The sequence below is a fragment of the Anolis carolinensis genome, unplaced genomic scaffold (assembly GCF_035594765.1).
Source record: "Anolis carolinensis isolate JA03-04 unplaced genomic scaffold, rAnoCar3.1.pri scaffold_9, whole genome shotgun sequence".
In the NCBI taxonomy this organism is placed as follows: domain Eukaryota; kingdom Metazoa; phylum Chordata; class Lepidosauria; order Squamata; family Dactyloidae; genus Anolis; species Anolis carolinensis.
Genome location: NW_026943820.1, coordinates 27,402,334 through 27,419,886, shown reverse-complemented (window position 1 = coordinate 27,419,886; position 17,553 = coordinate 27,402,334). Strand labels below are relative to the sequence as shown.

General features: G+C 46.9%; 2 protein-coding genes across 5 annotated transcripts in view; one reads left to right on the top strand and one right to left on the bottom strand.

Annotated features, from left to right (window-relative positions):
• The first annotated feature begins 1,423 nt into the window (after window positions 1–1,423).
• kctd19 (potassium channel tetramerization domain containing 19) lies at window positions 1,424–17,349 on the top strand. Of its 2 annotated transcripts, none has more exons than XM_062961566.1 (16): window positions 1,424–1,566; window positions 1,638–2,012; window positions 5,033–5,183; window positions 5,345–5,536; window positions 6,799–6,930; window positions 7,074–7,311; window positions 9,160–9,320; window positions 9,405–9,508; window positions 9,640–9,782; window positions 10,536–10,619; window positions 10,749–10,845; window positions 11,646–12,180; window positions 13,010–13,180; window positions 13,332–13,486; window positions 14,595–14,696; window positions 14,887–17,349. In XM_062961566.1, exons 1-16 carry the CDS (start codon window positions 1,564–1,566, stop codon window positions 15,001–15,003), a joined length of 2,760 nt encoding a protein of 919 aa, XP_062817636.1. In that variant the 5' UTR covers window positions 1,424–1,563; the 3' UTR covers window positions 15,004–17,349. The 2 variants fall into 2 exon arrangements, with proteins under 2 accessions (XP_062817636.1, XP_062817635.1); XM_062961565.1 differs by having other exon boundaries at window positions 11,637–12,180.
• plekhg4 (pleckstrin homology and RhoGEF domain containing G4) overlaps window positions 15,025–17,553 on the bottom strand; it is a 38,866-nt gene continuing 36,337 nt past the window's right edge. For 2 of the 3 annotated variants that reach the window (XM_062961562.1, XM_062961563.1), the window contains exon 22: window positions 15,025–16,735. In XM_062961562.1, the coding sequence (XP_062817632.1) occupies window positions 16,470–16,735 (266 nt within the window). In that variant the 3' untranslated portion in view covers window positions 15,025–16,469. The remainder of the gene's footprint in view (window positions 16,736–17,553) is intronic. The other variant, XM_062961564.1, reaches the window with a different exon arrangement.

Here is a 17,553-nt window from a genome sequence, read left to right as displayed (position 1 = left end):
CATAACCTAATTTGATGTTTAATAGGCTTTTCCTTAATCTCTCATTATCTATTCATGATTTTAACTCCTTATTTTGTATGTGACTTTTTAATGACTGTTTTTATCGATGTTGATGTTTTATTGTTGATTGTTTTATTGTTTTGCTTTTGCTTTATATTGTTGTGCCCGGACATGGCCCCATGTAAGCCGCCCCGAGTCCCTTAGGGGAGATGGGGCGGGGTATAAGAATAAAGTTATTATTATTATTATTATTATTATTATTATTATTATTATTATTATTGTTATCCAAGATATTCACTTATCCAAGCTTCTGCCGGCCCGTTTAGCTTGGATAAGTGAGACTCTACTGTACTAGTAATAATACAGTATAATAATTATATATTTATTACATAATTATTTATTAATTAATCTTGTACCCATTACTCTGGCCCGGCCCAGTTCTATTGTGTTTTAGCGTATTGTTATTGCTTGTGGTTTATACTGTTTTAATTCTTTTAATTGCCTTTGTTTTGTATTGTTATATTGTGTGTTGAGGCCTTGGCCTTTGTAAGCCGCAGCGAGTCCTTCGGGAGATGCTAGTGGGGTACAAATAAAGTTTAATAATAATAATAATAATGTAATATTACTAATATTACAGTATGATTTTTGTTTTGTTTTTGTTTTATCGGGCCAGGCCCCATGTAAGCCGCCCGGAGTCCCTTCGGGGAGATGGGGCGGGGTATAAAAATAAAGTTATTATTATTATTATTATTATTATTATTATTATTATTATTATTATTATATAGTACAATATAGTCATATGTAATGCTAATATTGTGCTATGCTAATAATATAATATATTGTATGCACATATAATTTGTAAGCCGCACCCTTGTGAAGGGCGGGATATAAATGTTGCAAATAAAATAAATACATCCATTTGTTATTATTTATTTACAGTATTTATATTCCGCCCTTCTTTCTCACCCCGAAGGGGACTCAGGGCGGATTACAATGAACACATATATGGCAAACATTCAATGCCAACAGACAAACAACATACATTAGACAGACTCAGAGGCATTTTTAACATTTTTCCAGCTTCACGATTCCGGCCACAGGGGGAGCTGTTGCTTCACCGTCCAGTAGTGGCTGTACTTCCTCATTCCTTTCCTCGTGTTTTGCTGGCAGTTTTATGGTGTTGTAAATTAGCCTCCCGCATAAAGCGTCCCTAAATTTCCCTAATTGACAGGCGCAACTGTCTTTCGGGGCTGCATAGGTCAACAGCAAGCCGGGGCTATTAATGGTCGGGGGCTTAACTTCGAACTCATGACCTCTCGGTCAGTAGTGATTTATAGCAGCTGCTTACTAGCCAGCTGCGCCACAGCCCGGCCCCATTACCATTAATATTATTAATCTCAATAGGGCAATATAGGATGCTGTCCTTGCATGGAGGCCGCGGGCCCTTTTGTTGCCTAGCAACCAGCTTGGCGTGGGTTGGGAAGCGGGGCGCGAGCCGAAGCCGTTGAGGAGGAAGAGGAGGAGGAAGCAGGAAGCATCGCCTTCCTCGCCGCCCCCGTCTCCATGGTAACCCTAGGGATCGGAAGGGGGGGGGTGCCCCTGAGCATGGGCAGAGGGCTGAGCATCTTTCCCGGCAGGAGGAGAGCCGAGTGGAAGAGGAGGAGGATGAAGAGGAGGAGAAGGAGGAAGAGGGAGAAGGAGCGGAGGCGGCGCGGCCTTTGGCGCTGAGCGTGGGCGGCTGGGGCTTCTCCCTCCCGCGGAGCAAGCTGGCCCCGCTGCCCTGGAAGGAGGAGGCCGAGGAGGAGGAGGATGAGGAGGAGGAGGAGGAAGGAGATGGAGGAGGAGGAGGAGGAGGAGGAGGGGGGCGGCGGCTCTTCCTGGACGCGGACGGGCTGGCCTTCCGCCACCTGCGCGCCTCCCTCCGCGCCCCGCTCCACGGCCCCGCCCACGCAAACCACGCCCTCCTCCAGGAGCTGGCCCACAGGCTCCGCCTACAGCCACGCCCCCTCCAGGTCAGGACACGCCCACCACTGCCATCCTCTCTCACTACATCCCTACCATTGGGGGGAACGGGGTCAGGGGAGGGCAACACAGCCAAAGAGCCCATCATCACCATCATCATCACCATCACCATCACATTATCATCATCATCATCATCATCATCATCACCATCACATTATCATCATCATCATCATCACCATCACCATCACATTATTATCATCACCATCATCATCATCATCACCATCACATTATCATCATCATCATCATCACCATCATCATCATCACCATCACCATCACATTATCATCATCATCATCACCATCATCATCATCATCACCATCACATTATCATCATCACCATCATCATCATCACCATCACCATCACCATCACACTATTATCGTCATCACCACCACCATCACCATCATCATCACCATCACCATCACATTATTATCATCATCATCACCATCATCATCACCATCACCATCACATTATTATCATCATCATCATCACCATCATCACCATCACCATCACATTATCATCATCATCATCATCATCATCATCATCATCACCATCACCATCACATTATTATCATCATCACCACCATCATCATCACCATCACCATCACATTATTATCATCATCACCATCATCATCACCATCACCATCACATTATCATCATCATCATCACCATCATCATCACCATCACATTATCATCATCGTCATCACCATCATCATCACCATCACATTATCATCATCATCATCACCATCACCATCACCATCACATTATTATCATCATCATCACCATCACCATCACCATCACATTATTATCATCATCACCACCATCATCATCACCATCACCATCACATTATTATCATCATCATCACCATCATCATCACCATCACCATCACATTATCATCATCATCATCACCATCATCATCACCATCACATTATCATCATCATCATCACCATCATCATCACCATCACATTATCATCATCATCATCATCATCACCATCACCATCACCATCACCATCACCATCACATTATTATCATCATCATCATCATCACCATCACCATCACATTATTATCACATTATTATCATCATCATCACCACCATGACCATCACCATCACATTATCATCATCATCATTATTATTTTATTATATATGAAAGGGCGACATGTTCAGCGGAGGACAGCAGAATCAAGAAGTCCACTGATCATCATCACAATCACCATCACCATCACCATTATTGTTGTTGTTGTTATTATTATTATTATTTTAATCTTATTATATATGAAACAGCAACATGTTCAAGGAAGGGCAGCAGACCCAAGAAGTCCACTGATCACCACCATAATCATCATCATCATCATTATTATTATTATTATTATTATTATTATTATTATTATTATTATTTTACTCTTATTATATATGAAAGGGCGACATGTTCAGCGGAGGACAGCAGACTGATCATCATCACCATGACCATCACCATCACTATCACCATTATTGTTGTTGTTGTTGTTGTTATTATTATTATTATTATTATTATTATTATTATTATTATTATTTTAATCTTATTATATATGAAACGGCAACATGTTCAGGGGAGGACAGCAGACCCAAGAAGTGTGCCCATCACCACCGGGACCACCTGCACTGGTTTCTGCCAGAGTCTTTGAAGTTCAATCTTGAGGTCCTGATAGCGGCTGAGTTTTTCCTGTTGTTTTTCGTCAATGCGACTGTCACCTGGGATGGCAACATCAATGACCCAAACCTTGTTCTTTTCCACAACTGTGATGTCTGGTGTGTTGTGTTCCAGAACTTTGTCAGTCTGGATTCGGAAGTCCCACAGTATCTTTGCGTGCTCATTTTCCAAGACTTTTGCAGGTTTGTGATCCCACCAGTTCTTTGCTGCTGGGAGGTGGTACTTGAGGCATAAGTTCCAATGAATCATTTGGGCCACATAGTTGTGCCTCTGTTTGTAGTCTGTCTGTGCGATTTTCTTACAGCAGCTGAGGATATGATCAATGGTTTCATCGGTTTCCTTGCACAGTCTGCATTTTGGGTCATCAGCTGATTTTTCGATCTTGGCCTGAATTGGCTTTGTTCTGATGTCTTGCTCCTGGGCTGCAAGGATCAGACCTTCTATCTCCTTCTTCAGGGTCCCATTTGTGAGCCAGAGCCAGGTCTTCTCCTTACCAGATTTTCCTCCAATTTTGTCAAGGAACTTTCCATGCAATGTTTTGTTGTGCCAGCTGTCAGCTCTAGTTTGTAGTGCGGTTTTCTTGTACTGGTTTTTTGTCTGCTGTGCTTTGAGGAGTTTCTGATTTTTGACTTCAATCAAAGCAGGTTCTTCACTTTGCTTTACATATTCTGCCAGGGCATGTTCTTCTTCTTTGACTGCTTGTTTTACTTGCAAGAGTCCTCTGCCACCTGATTTTCTAGGCAGATATAGCCGGGCAATATCACTGCGAGGGTGCAGTGAATGATGAATGGTCCTGAGTTTTCTTGTTTTTCTGTCCAAATTGTCCATTTCCACTTGCATCCAATTTATAATGCAAGCAGTATATCTTATGACAGGTATGGCCCAGGTGATTATTATTATTATTATTATTATTATTAAATTGAGGAGATGACAGGGCCAGGAGGGGACAACAGACCCAAGAAGCCCACCCACCACCACTGTCATCACTATCATCATCATCATCATCATCATCATTATAATATTTATATTATTATTATTTTGCTATTATTATATCAATATTATTACACCTGAAAACCCCACTGACCACCACCACCATCACTATAATTGCCATCTTCATCAACATCATCATCATTATTATACTATATTATTATTTTACTATTATTATATATGATATTATTACACCCCAAAAGCCCACCATCACCACCATCATGGGGGTTTGCAAGAGGAACTTACTCCTTCAGGGTCTCCGTTGCCTTGGGCAGTTTTTGCACTGGGTTTGCCCTGGAGCCCCAAGGTCTTATGAGCCCTTTCCGTCTCTCTTTCGACAGACTCTGGACAACTTGAAGGAAGGGAAGCACAACCTGCGCATCCGGCCGTCCGACATCCCGATCGCAGAAAGGGCCTCCATGAATTACTGGCGGACCAGGAAATGCATCAGCAAGCCGCCCGAGCTCCCCCCGAAAAACCCAGCCTTGACTGGTAATGCTTGGCTATTTTCATAACCCCTTATCAAATGAATAACAATGTGGAAAGACGGCAGTGGATATGTAACACTGGCAAATGCCGTCTTCAAGGGCAGCCCCATAGGGAGCCCTTTGCAGTAGTCCATCCCTTCTTCTCCCGGCTTCAATTCCCTTTAGGGTTGCAGGAGAAGGCTCCCCTGGGCTTGATGGACACCCCGCTTCTGGACACCGAGGAGGAAGTGCATTACTGCTTCCTGCCGCTGGATTTGGTGGAGAAACACCCTGCTTTGGTCAACGACGACAACCTGCTGTGGCTTTCGGACAACGCTGCTCTGGTCGAGTGTGAAAATAGTGAATTCCGCTTCATTGGTGAGCAAAGAAGGGGGAGAAAGGGGCGCAATTTCTTGGCTTTCTCCCTCCTCGATTCACCCCAGCATTTACTTTGGGGGCAGCCTCAAGGTCAGAGGTGATTCCTCTCTTTAGACCAGGGGTCCCCAAACTTTTTAAACAGGGGACCAGTTCACAATCCTTCGGACCGTTGGAGGTCCGGACTATGGTTGGCCACCGAGCAATAATAATAATAATAATAATAATAATAATAATAATAATAATAATAATAATAAAAAATAACAACAACAACAATAAAAAGAGGGTTGGCAGAGACCCTTTGGGCCATTGAGTCCAATCACCTTCTGCCTTTGTGCACCAAAAGCACAAGCACAGCACCCCTGACAGATGGCCACCCAGCCTCAATGTTAATAATAATAATAATAATAATAATAATAATAATAATAATAATAAAGAGGGTTGTAAGAGACCACTTGGGCCATTTAGTCCAACCCCCTTCTGCCTCTGTGCACCAAAAGCACAAGCAAAGCATCCCTGACAGATGGCCACCCAGCCTCAATGTTAATTAATAATAATAATAATAATAATAATAATAATAATAATAATAATACAGGGTTTTGGAACACAATACTCCTGACCTCACAATCGTGTTAAAAAACAAAGTATAGATTGTCGATGTTGCAATCCCAGGTGACAGCAGGATTGAAGAGAAACAACTGGAAAAGCTGACACGACATGAGGATTTAAAGGGGGAATTACAAAGACTCTGGCACAAGCCAGTCAAGGTGGTCCCAGTGGTGATCGGCACACTGGGTGCAGTGCCTAAAGGCCTTGGCCTGCACTTAAACACAATTGGCGCTGACAAAATTACCATCTGCCAGCTGCAGAAGGCCACCTTACTGGGATCTGCGCGCATTATTCACCGATACATCACACAGTCCTAGACACTTGGGAAGTGTCCGACGTGTGTTCCTATTCAACAGCCAGCAGAGTGTCTGCTGTGGACTCATCTTGTTGTGTTTGTAATAATAATAATGATGATGATGATGATGATGATGATGATGATGATGATGATGATGATGGGAGAAGAGACCCCTTGGGTCATTTAGCCCAACCCCCTTCTGCCCTTGTGCCTTGGGGGCCGGATAAATGGCTTCGATGGGCCGCATCCGGCCCCCGGGCCTTAGTTTGGGGACCCCTGCTTTAGACTAAAATGCAGCATCCAAAGCGGGCCTCTTTGACTTATCTTGGTTCTCCTTCTTCTTCTTGTCGTCGCTGTCCAGCGAATTTCCTCCGCTCGGAGAGGCTTCTTCTGCCGGACGACTTCTCCCACCTGGACGCCCTGGAAGCGGAAGCGGAAGCCCTGGACATCCCGGAGATCAACGAAGCCCTGAAGGCCCACAAGGCGCTCCTTGGTGCGGCTCCCGTCACCACGCTTTTGGTGCTGAAGGGACCATAAGCCAGAAAATAGAAAACTGGCTTACATCAAGACAACGAACCTGGATATAACCTTGTGGCTTCCCTTCTTTCTTTCCTTTATCCCTCCTTTCCTTCCCAGGCCTGGCTTCAGAGGAGGAGGCCACTGGCATCCAGGTTGGGCTCCCAAAGGGCAGAGCGGTCCGTCCGTCCTGCAGCGCCCGGGGCCCCAAGGGCCGCCCCCTGGCCCTGTTCCCAATGGCGCTGGGCCTGCTGGTCAAGTACCCGGACTCGGCCCTGGGCCAGCTCCACATGGAGGGCAGCCTGGACAGGAGCCGGCTCTACGTCTCCGGGAACGGAGTCCTCTTCCAGCACGTCAGGTACAGAGCGGCATCCCAGGTAGTGCTGGGAGCAGAGATCTCTTTATTTTCCCCCGAAGGGCTTTCCGCAAGAAGGGTGTCGCCTGAGCCCACGTGTAGGAGGCTGAGGTTTGGATTGCATCAAAGTGTGTGTGTACACATCAATCCGACACTATAAAAGCCATGGTGCATGACAGTCAGGTGTGGTACTCCGTTTTTGCAATCTGGAACCACCCCTTGGTATTTTCTGCAAATTAAACTATTATTTTTAATCATTTCATTTCTATTTTCTGCTTGGGACAGAAAGGATATTGTTATGAGGAGGGAAAGTCTGGATTGTATGTGTTTGCATCAATCAGAGACTATAAAATCCACGATGCACAGCAGTCAACTGCGTTTGCAATTTAGTATTAACATTTTTTTGCAGATTAAAATGAAAAGGCTTGGCTCCCATAAACCTCATAGATTCTGAGGCAAGGAGATGATATAGCAGATTTTATTTTGCAAAATTGTGACCTGCGGGAAGCATGAAAAGAAGGAAATGCCACACCAAGACACAGCTTGGTTGGACTTTAATAGGATTTCCAAGGACATTTCACACCTTACACATTTTTCCATCCCCATACCCTCTCCGTCATTCATCCTGTACATAGTGCTTTTGATCAGATGCTGATCAAAACAGTTCAGGAAAGTAAATGCCCGGTTACAACCATTTAATATATTAATATACCATCTGGGCCTTTTAAAGCCCCATTGCCATTTGTATTGCATGTTTTCTTTGCTCTGTTTATGTGAGCCTTTTCCTATGTGTGTTTTCTTGTGGCTTAACATTAAGACTAAGGCAGATTTCCTTCTAAGAGTAAAGGTAAAAAGGTAAAAGTTTCCCCTGACGTTAAGTCCAGTCATGTCTGACTCTGGGGGTTGGTGCTCATCTCCATTTCTAAGCCGAAGGGCCGGCATTGTCCGTAGACGCCTCCAAGGTCATATGGCCGGCATGACTGCCTGGAGCGCCGTTACCTTCCCGCCGAAGCGGTACCTATTGATCTACTCACATTTGCATGTTTTCAAACTGCTAGGTTGGCAGAAGCTGGAGCCACAGCGGGCGCTCACTCCGCTCCCGGGATTTGACGAAAGACTAAGGCTATTTTAATCCAAATCACTCTCCACACTATTGCTATTTACGAGTCAAATTAGACCAGGTGTCCCTTGTCCCCTTCAAAACTTTTGTTATTTTTAATTTCCTCATTTCTATTTTCTGATTGGGAACTAAAAGAGACTAGCGATATTTGGGCACCCTGCCTCAACACAAGGGCCTCATCCTGCCAACAAATACTGCAAGGGAGCTTGTATTAAATTCTCCACTTTATAGCTGTGAGACTCTGGGAAAGATGGATTACTGCAGGGGGTCCTCAAACTTTTTAAGAGGAGGCCCGATTTGTGATCTTTGAGACTGTTGGGGACTGTAATTCGAAAAAGACTACGAAAGAGGAATACAATATTTAAAAAGAAGAACAGTTTTAACCAATATAAACTTACCAGTATTTCAATGAGAAAAACGGACTTCTTTTGGCTGGTCAGATGGTGATGATGATGATGAAGATTATTGTTATATTTATTTATCTTTCCAGAAGGAGACTCAGGCTTGTTGTTGTTGTTGTTGTTGTTGTTGTTGTTGTTGTTGTTGTTGTGTGCTTTCAAGGCATTTCTGACTCAGGGCGACCCCCAGTCTAAAGTTTAGAGCAAGGGCCGCATAAAGGGCCTTGAAGGGCCGTATCCGGACCGTGGGCTGTAGTTTGGGAAGCCCTGATCTAATTGATATCTTCCAGGTGGAATCTATCACAACGCCCTTTCTTTCTTTACACACCAAAGGAACTGGTTGGGGATCTGCCGGCTCCCGCTGACGCGAACCATGTCTGAGCTCCCAGAACTCTGTGCCTATTTGGATCAGATGGATGTCACCTATGAGCCGATGAAGGAAGCTTTGAAGATATATTTGAAACAAGGGATGCCCACGGACACTAGAGTAAGGGGTAAGAGGAGCCGCTACAAGTCTCTTTCCGTAGAAATAATGCCTTTTATTGCTCTCTTTGGTACTATTTTGAATTGTTTTCCAGAGGCAAACTGGGCAGCGGATGTGACCGCCTTTTCGCCCCTTCATATTGTCAAAGTGTACGCGGGGAGCCATTGGTACGCCACCTACTTACAGACGTTATTGAAGGTACGGTGCCTTGGGTCTCTTAATTTCTTGCCAAATGGGGAAATTAAGAGTGCAAAAACCAAAGCAGAGGGAATCCCGCTGTTCGAAACTCACAAGCATCCTTGTTTTCCCCTTCTTCCTCCGCACCTCAGTTTCCGGAGCTGCTGTCCAACAGCAAAAAGGCCATTTGGATCGCTTTCGGACACAGTCTTCTCATCCACGGTGACGGGAAAATGTTTCGGCACATTCTCAACTTCTTTCGCCTCGGGAAGCTGTTCTTGCCAGTGGAATTTAAGTAAGTGAGGAGGAGACATAGGGAGAGGTGGGTAAGAAATAAAAGCATCTTTTCTTCCGTGTTGCCAAAAAAGCGGAATTCAGGAGGTACATGGTAGAACGCCGTTTCAGGAATACCTGGCAATGCTTGAACTGCTTAACATCGCAAAGGTTAGTTGGAGGACCTCACCACGTTGGGATATACAGTAGTCTCGGTTATTCGACTTCTGTTTATCCAACACTCTGTATTATCTGAAACCCTGGGGCTAGCCTTCCTCGCTCGCTCACCTGCCCTCCTAGCCGGGTCCTGGTTCTGCGTGAGTGAGGTGGCAGTGGCAGCAGCAGCAACAGAAGCAGGAGCCCCCTTCTTGCCTCCTCCAGACCCCGGTGTTGTGGTTCAGTCTGATGCTGAAGGGGGATTTGGGTTTATGCAGGCTGACCAAGGAAGTGCTGATGAGGGAAATGTTGAAGGCTCTGAATTGTTAGAGAGGCCGCAGACTAGTCCTGAAGCAGAAGTGATAAGGGTGACCTTTCACAGGATTCAGAACATCAACAAGTCCCAGGTGGCTCTGGCAGTGAGTCAGAGGAATCTTAGATAGGGATACAAGGTTAAGGTTAAAAGTTCATCGTCCCAGATGTTCTCTTAGGATAGCTGGTAAACATGTGGGAACCCAAGGACAAAGGAATGCTTTCTTAGTCTGTAAGCATGGTTAAATAAGGAGAAAACAGGGAAAGACTCTTGAGTGCTTTGCAAATGCAATCTCTGTAATCCCAGGGAATGGGCTCTTCTGCGCCAGGAAGCGGCGGAGTTCCAGATCCCTTCTCTTCTGGAGGCCCTCCACCAACATGAAGGCTACAGGTCTGCTGATGTTCAAAGGAAACAAGTGTCCCAGGGGTGGAGTGGCCCTGCTTAGCATATCCCCGTGACCATGGGAGGAAGGCTCCAAGAGTATTTCTGGCCATTGAGCGGGAAAGGCTTGCCTTGTAGGCTGTGGCTGCAGCAACGTGAAGGTCTGAGGGAAGCCCCTCTGCCGCAGAGCCTGGAGCCGGAGAAGGAACAGCGGCCTGGAGGAGACCCCCAGGAGGTGAGAACCCCACCCTCCCTCTCAAACGCCCTTCTGCTCACAGCATATTCTTCTCTGCACTTTCCTCATTGAAGACCGTATACAGGCCATCTTCAAGTTACAAACAAGATAGGTTCCATAGGTTTGTTTGTTAACATTGCAATATATATATATTTACTAGCTGTGCCCAGCCACGTGTTGCTGTGGCATAGTTCTAAGTTGGGTTTTCTTTGCGGTTTTCAAGGTGGCCTAGAAAGGATTCCCCTAGGCTTTGAAGCTGCAAGGCTATTCAAGTTGGCCAACAATGGATTCCCCTAGGTATAAAACAGTCAGGCTTTGAAGCTGCAAGGCTATTCAATGGTATTCAAGTTGGTCAACAATGGAATCCCCTAGGTATGAAGCAGCCAGGCTCTGAAGGTGCAAGGTCACTTCTTGGAAAGTGATTAGTATTGTGGCCAAATTTGGTTTGATTTGCGGCTCTTGTATATGTGTGTGTATATATGTATATGTATATATGTGTGTGTATAAATATATGAGATATATTATGATAATTTCGAAGAGACCCCCAAAGGACATCCAGTCCAACACCGATCGTTAATAAGTTGAATGTTTCTAACTCGGGGACAGCCTGTATGACAGTCTTTGCCCAAGTTCTCCTTGTTCTATTTGGAGTTTTTTTTTTTCAATCCAAGGCAACCGGGCCTCCTGCCCACTTTGGGCCCATTTCACTTGAGGGCAGAGGTCACGCCTTTTTTTTTGCAAGCCTTATCCTTCCTATGTCAATGGGCCTGCCTTCCTTCTTCCTTCTGGAGCCCCCGCAGGTGTCTGTGCCCGGTCCCTGGAGCCGAGGGAGAGACGGCCTGGAGCGGCGGGCGAGCGCCAGGGAGAGCGGAGTTCGGCCGACCCGGCTCTCTCCAGCCAAGGCGGTCAAGCGCCAGAGCAGCAGCAGGGAAGGCCCCGCTCCCTCCTCCGGCGAAGGCCAGGCCCCAGAGAGCCCCCCGCGGAAGAGGCCGGCCAAGGGCGGCGGGGCCAGGCGGGCCACGGGCAGCGAGACCCCCATCCAGAGGCTCATCTCCCTGGTCCAGGGATGGGACATGGTGGCCCCGGCAGAGGAGAAGGCGGAGGAGGAGGAGGAAGGGCCCAGGAGGAGGACCCCCTGCAGCCTCGGGGTCCCGGCCACCCTGCAAAACGGCCTCAAGGCTGCACCGGCTGCACAGGAAAGCTCTCTCAAAGCCGGGCAGTGCACAACGGGGGCTCCTGAGTCTCAGCCTGGCAAGGCGGCTGCCGAGATGCGTCCCTCGCAGGGAGAAGCTGCAGGCGGAGGAGGGTCAAAGGGCCCCAAAGAGATGGAGAAAGGTGAGGAGGGGGCTCAGGTCCACACTCCTTGCCCTTTGCTCCCCAGAAGCAGGGGTGAGGGACCTGGCAGGTGCCATCCATGAGCCCTTCCTTCCTTCTGTCCGTCCTTCCATTCGTCTTTTCTTCCTTCCACCTGTCCTTCCTTCTTTCATTCCTTCTGCCCTTCCTTCCTTTCTTCTGTCCTTCCTCTGTTCCTTAATTCCTTCCTTCCTCTTCCTTTCTTCTATCTGCCCTTCCATCCTTGTGTCTTTCTATTTGTCCTTCTTTCTTTCCATCTATCCTTCCATCCATCCATCCATCCATCCATCCATCCTTCCCTCCTTCTGTCCTTCCATTTGTCCTTCCTTCCTTCCTTCCTTCCATCCATCTACCTGTCCTTCCTTCTGTCCTTCTATTTGTCATTCCTTCCATCCGTCCTTCCTTCCTCCTTTCCATCCGTCCTTTCTTCCTCCTTTCCATCTGTCCTTCCTCCTTTCCATCTGTCCATCCTTCATTCCTTCTGTCCTTCCATTTGCCCTTCCTTCCTTCTGTCCTTTTATTTGTCATTCCTTCCATCCATTTGTCCTTCCCTCCTCCTTTCCATCTGTCCTTCCTTCCTTCTGTCCATCCATCCATCCATCCAACCTTCCTTCCTTCTGGCCATAGCTTGGGGGCCCTTTGGGGGTCCGACCTCTTCCTCAGCTCTCCTGGAGAGGCATAGGTGAGGCTTCAGAATATGATATTTATTGTGTTTATTTATTTACATCATATCTACCTTGCCCTTCTCACCCATAGGGACCTTTTAACCCCCATGCAACATGTGTGTGTGTGTGTGTCTCTCTCTCTGAAGGGCCCGTCTCCTTTGAGCCCCGGGGCCAGAGCGGCCTGATCCTGAAAGTGGCGCACCCCCCGATGGTGGCATGTGATGGGTCCTGCGTGTCCCACGAAGGGAGCCTCCTCTACGCGGCCTCCCTGGAGGGCCTCCAGCTGCCCAGCACCCTCACAGAGTCCCGGCCCCAAGGTAGGGGTCTCAAAGGGGGAGGGATACCCCCTCCTTGGGGACCCAAAGGCTGCCCAGGGGGATGGACAGGCCAGCGGCCTCTTCCAGCTCCACTCTGGGCACCTGAAGCCAGGCTGCAGTTGACCGAGGTGCCGGACACTTTGCTCCCCAGATATCGTCTTCCTGAGCCTCCCGCTGTCCCAGGAGGAGATCTTCTACGGGCGCAGCTGCCACGTCTTCCTCACCGACCTCATCCTGGAGTCCATCCGGCAGAAGGACCCCAAGGGCACCACCGCCAGGATACAGATCCTGGTGCAGAGGCTCTGGGTGAGGAGGAGGAGGAGGAAGAGTAAGGAGGAGGAAGAGGAAGATAGGCCCTGCCTGTGATAGGCCCTGCCTATCTTCCTGACTGCATTTCCCCCCTATGAATTGGCAAGGGCTCTAAGATTTGTCTAAAAGTCAGATCAATAAGACCTTTGTTCGCACAGGTCCCTTTTCTCACAACCAATTGGCCGGCCGTCTCCCTCTCCTTAGGTTCTGGAATGTTTACACTTTGTCCTTTGACCCAAAGCACTTTAGAACTATGTCATTGCACTTTAGTTTAGGTAGCCCCGTCATGCCATAATAATAATAATAATAATAATAATAATAATAATAATAATAATAATAATAAAACTTTATTTATACCCCGCCACCATCTCCCCAACAGGGACTCGGGGCGGCTAACATGGGGCCATGCCCAGAGCAGTACAATATAATAAAATATAAAAACAGCATACCATAACACAATTAAAAGCAATACAATAAATGATAATATACATTACATCAAAAAAACCAAAGAAACAGTAAAACAAGGGCAGGCCGCATGAACACCATGCCATCCTCTCCAGCAACCTGGTGGTCCATTTTATCTTACTTCATTTTAACTGTTTTTATTTTTAACTGATTTATATGTTAATTGAGTTTTTGTGATTTACTGTATTGTTTTGGTTAAGGTAACTGTTTGTATAACTACTGGTTTAAACTGTCTTTGTATTTTAATGTGTTTTAACTGATTTATTGTTTTGTATTTCGGGCTTCTGACCCGTGTAGCCGCCCTGAGTCCCTGCCGGGAGATGGTGGCAGGGTTGAAAAATAAAGTATTATTATTATTATTATAAGATCAGCCAGGGAGGCCCTCCTCGTGGTCCCGCCACAGTCACAAGCACAGTGAGAGAATTAGCCATCAACAGAGATGTTGCCCAGGGGATGCCCGGATGTGTAACCATCCTGCTGGGAGGCTTCTCTCATGTCCCTGCAAGCTAGTGCTGACAGGCAGGAGCTCACCCTGCCTCTCGGATTCAAATCAGTCCACGCTGGGAGCTCCTTGTGGGTGTCATTTTTGGGGTCTCTGCCCCCTCCCCAAATGCTGGAGCCCCTTCTTCTTCCCTTTCAGGGCCTGCAGATCTCAGCCGGGGAGTTTGTGGCCGACCTGCTGCACTTGCCCCCCTTCAAGGCCGGCAACGGCGCCTGCCAAAGACTGGCCAAGTGGGTTGAGGTAAGTCCATGGGGATGACAGGATTCCTCCAATTCCTCGGTTGCCTCCTGAGAGGCAGAAGAGGTCCTGCCGAGGCAAAGCATTGCTTGTTTGCCTGCCTCCGGGCGCATTTGGGAGAGGGGCAGGCCAAGAGCACCTCGGCCCCCCTGAACCCATCCATGGCTTGCCTTGATGTGTGTTTCCCTTTCAGTTTTCCCTGCCGTTCGCCTGGAAGTACAGTTCCTGCATGGAGCTCCTGGTGAAAAAGGGGTATTTTCAATCGCTCTCACATTTTGTCATTGGGAAGTATTTGCAGAGCTCTGAATAAAATATTGAGACAATCCAAAGATTAGAAGAAACCTCTTTTATTAAGTCAAACTTTTAAAAACGGCGTCGGCATTGGAGACGCAATAAGTAAACAACAACAGTCTCCCCTGAGGGATTTCATGTAAGACGCTCGTTGCCTTTCCGTTTCCAGGAATCCCTTGAGTTAGAGCAAAGGGCCCCCCAAAGTCATTCATGCCCATAAATCCGCATTGTAGAGCTTTATAGTATTAAATTCTTACAAGAGAGACAAGGCCGCCGGGAGGAAAAAATCCAGCGTATTAAATAAATGTACAAAACAAGGGCCCGTATTCGCAGTGGCGGGGCTTAGGGGCAAATGGGCATTTGGTTACGAAACCTGAGGAGAGGAGCGCAGCCAAAGCAAAATGGCAACGGCTGCAGGGTTTGCCATTTGCAGGGAAAGCGCCAAGGCAAGTGGGTCACCCTGGCGCTGAGGAATCCGCTAACGAAGGGAGTCGTAATTGGAAGGACAAGGAAATACATTATTACCCCCTCAAACATCAGGCGAAGGCAAAACAAAGAGAACTGGCCTGGAGAACAAGGTTCAGCGGACAGAGAACACAACGGGGACTCTGCACCATGAAAATAAATACTTCCTTCTGTGTTTAGGACACTTCAAACATGTGCAACTTCTGGAATGAGAACAACAACAAAGGGAGACCATTTGCGCTTCTTTGGAGAGTGGTCTCTGCCCCCACCTTCCAACCAGTGCCCCTCACAAAGGGCACGAGTCTGGCCCGGGAGGCATGGGCCCCTCTGTACCCAACGGTCAACGGGAGGGGCTGGTCAAGCGGGCAGTGGGTGGCTGCTCCTCCAGATGCCTCTGAGAGGCTGAAGACATTCAGACCTGCAAGACAAGGGTCATCTATGGGGTCAGGAGTCCCGTAGATCAAACAATCCGAGTCAAACACAGTAAAGGCAGTCCGGTAGAGAAAGCTAGTCAGAACAAAGATTCCTCAGCTGCTACTGCAATAGCGGCGGATTAGAAGAACTGAGGCACTGGCTATATATACTCTATGGGGAGAGTGGGCGGGGCTACTGCCAAAAAGTGTCAAAAAAGATTTCTAGAAGATTCCGAAGCTGCCTGCACAGGCGCAGGAAATACCATATGTGCGAATTTCACAGTTGACCACAAAGGAGAAATGGTATGTGTGTGGTTCAGAAGAATGAAGTTTGTAGAAAGTTAAAAAAAGGAAGATTGAGATAGGAGATAGAGGGGGAATTGGAGGTTTTGAGAAGAGGTTCCTCAGGTGTTTTGGACTGCAACTCCCACCACTCCTAACAGGCAGTAGGCTGTTGAAGTCCAAAACACTTGGAGGGTCAAAGTTGGCCCAGGCCTGCTCTAAAGCTCACTCTGCCAGTCTCTGCTAGACAAAACAAAGCACAGCAGGGATCTTAGAGAGGCAACCAAGAAGGATGAAAAGTATCTAGATTGGAATGGAAAAGATACTACTCACCCAACCTCAACAGCGACTTGCCTTGTACCCCAAAAGGAGGGCTGCGCCAGGGTCTCTTTTGAGCACTTACCGCGGAGACATACTGGCTCTTGAGGCGGGGGGCCTGGTCCGGAGGCATGGGCCGGGGGAGGAGTGGCCCGGTGGGGCCCTCGGGGCCGCTCTCCTGGGAGGGGGTGGAGGCGCAGCAGCCGCTGTCGGAGCCACTGGAACCGCTGGCGGACGGAGGACCCTGCGAGGAGGAGCTAGAGCTCTCTGTAGCTGCAGAAGAAGAAGAGAAGTTACAGGAGACAAGATACACGGAGCAGAGGACTCCAAGGTCATGATAAACAGCAGGTGGGAAAGGGACACCCCTGCCTTGTCCCTTTGTTTATCTTCATGCTGGTTGAACATTGCCTGTTTATTATGATTTTAGTTCATTTTTGTGAATAAATCACTCTTACAACATTTATAAAATAAAATCCTGCATCCATTTCCCTCAAAATGTCAGTTATACAAAACCAATTGATGTTATCAAATGCTTTCTCTGCGTCTAGGAACAGGAAAGCATTGATTGTTTTTATCGTAATACTCGATTGAATTCATATAGTCCTGATGTTCTCTTTCGTATGTCTTCTGGGTAAGAATCCCGTTTGATCTTCCTCTGTTCTATCCATTATCTCCTTTAACCTTGCTGCAAGAATACCGGAAAATATTTTATAGTCTGAATTTAATAGTGAAATCCGTCTATAGTTTTTAACCTGAGTATTATCTGCATTTTCCTTGGGTAGCATTACTATATTTGCACTTTTCCAGGGTTCTGGTAGTTTCTTTTCTTCTAGGATTGTTCTAATGTAATTCTAAAATCTTAAATAAAAATATATTTTAAAAAATTATTAGACCCCAAAATGGCATTTTCTTAAATGTTGTGCACACACTGACTGACTACCCTTCAGATAAGGGGCTTTAGATCAACCACTATTGCAGTTAGAGGCTTCACAGTTGACACTTGACTGTAGCTACATCTAAAATTTGAATAAAAATAGAGAATATTATGGTGGAAAGGTTTAAGCCACTTGGCATGGGATGACTCTTCCTCT

Bases quoted from the DNA above. Each gene is read 5' to 3' on its own strand.
- kctd19 (XM_062961565.1), top strand. The intron at 12,181-13,009 runs GTGAGGAGGGGG...CTCTCTCTGAAG, and splicing joins CCCCAAAGAGATGGAGAAAG to GGCCCGTCTCCTTTGAGCCC. The intron at 13,487-14,594 runs GTGAGGAGGAGG...CTTCCCTTTCAG, and splicing joins TCCTGGTGCAGAGGCTCTGG to GGCCTGCAGATCTCAGCCGG.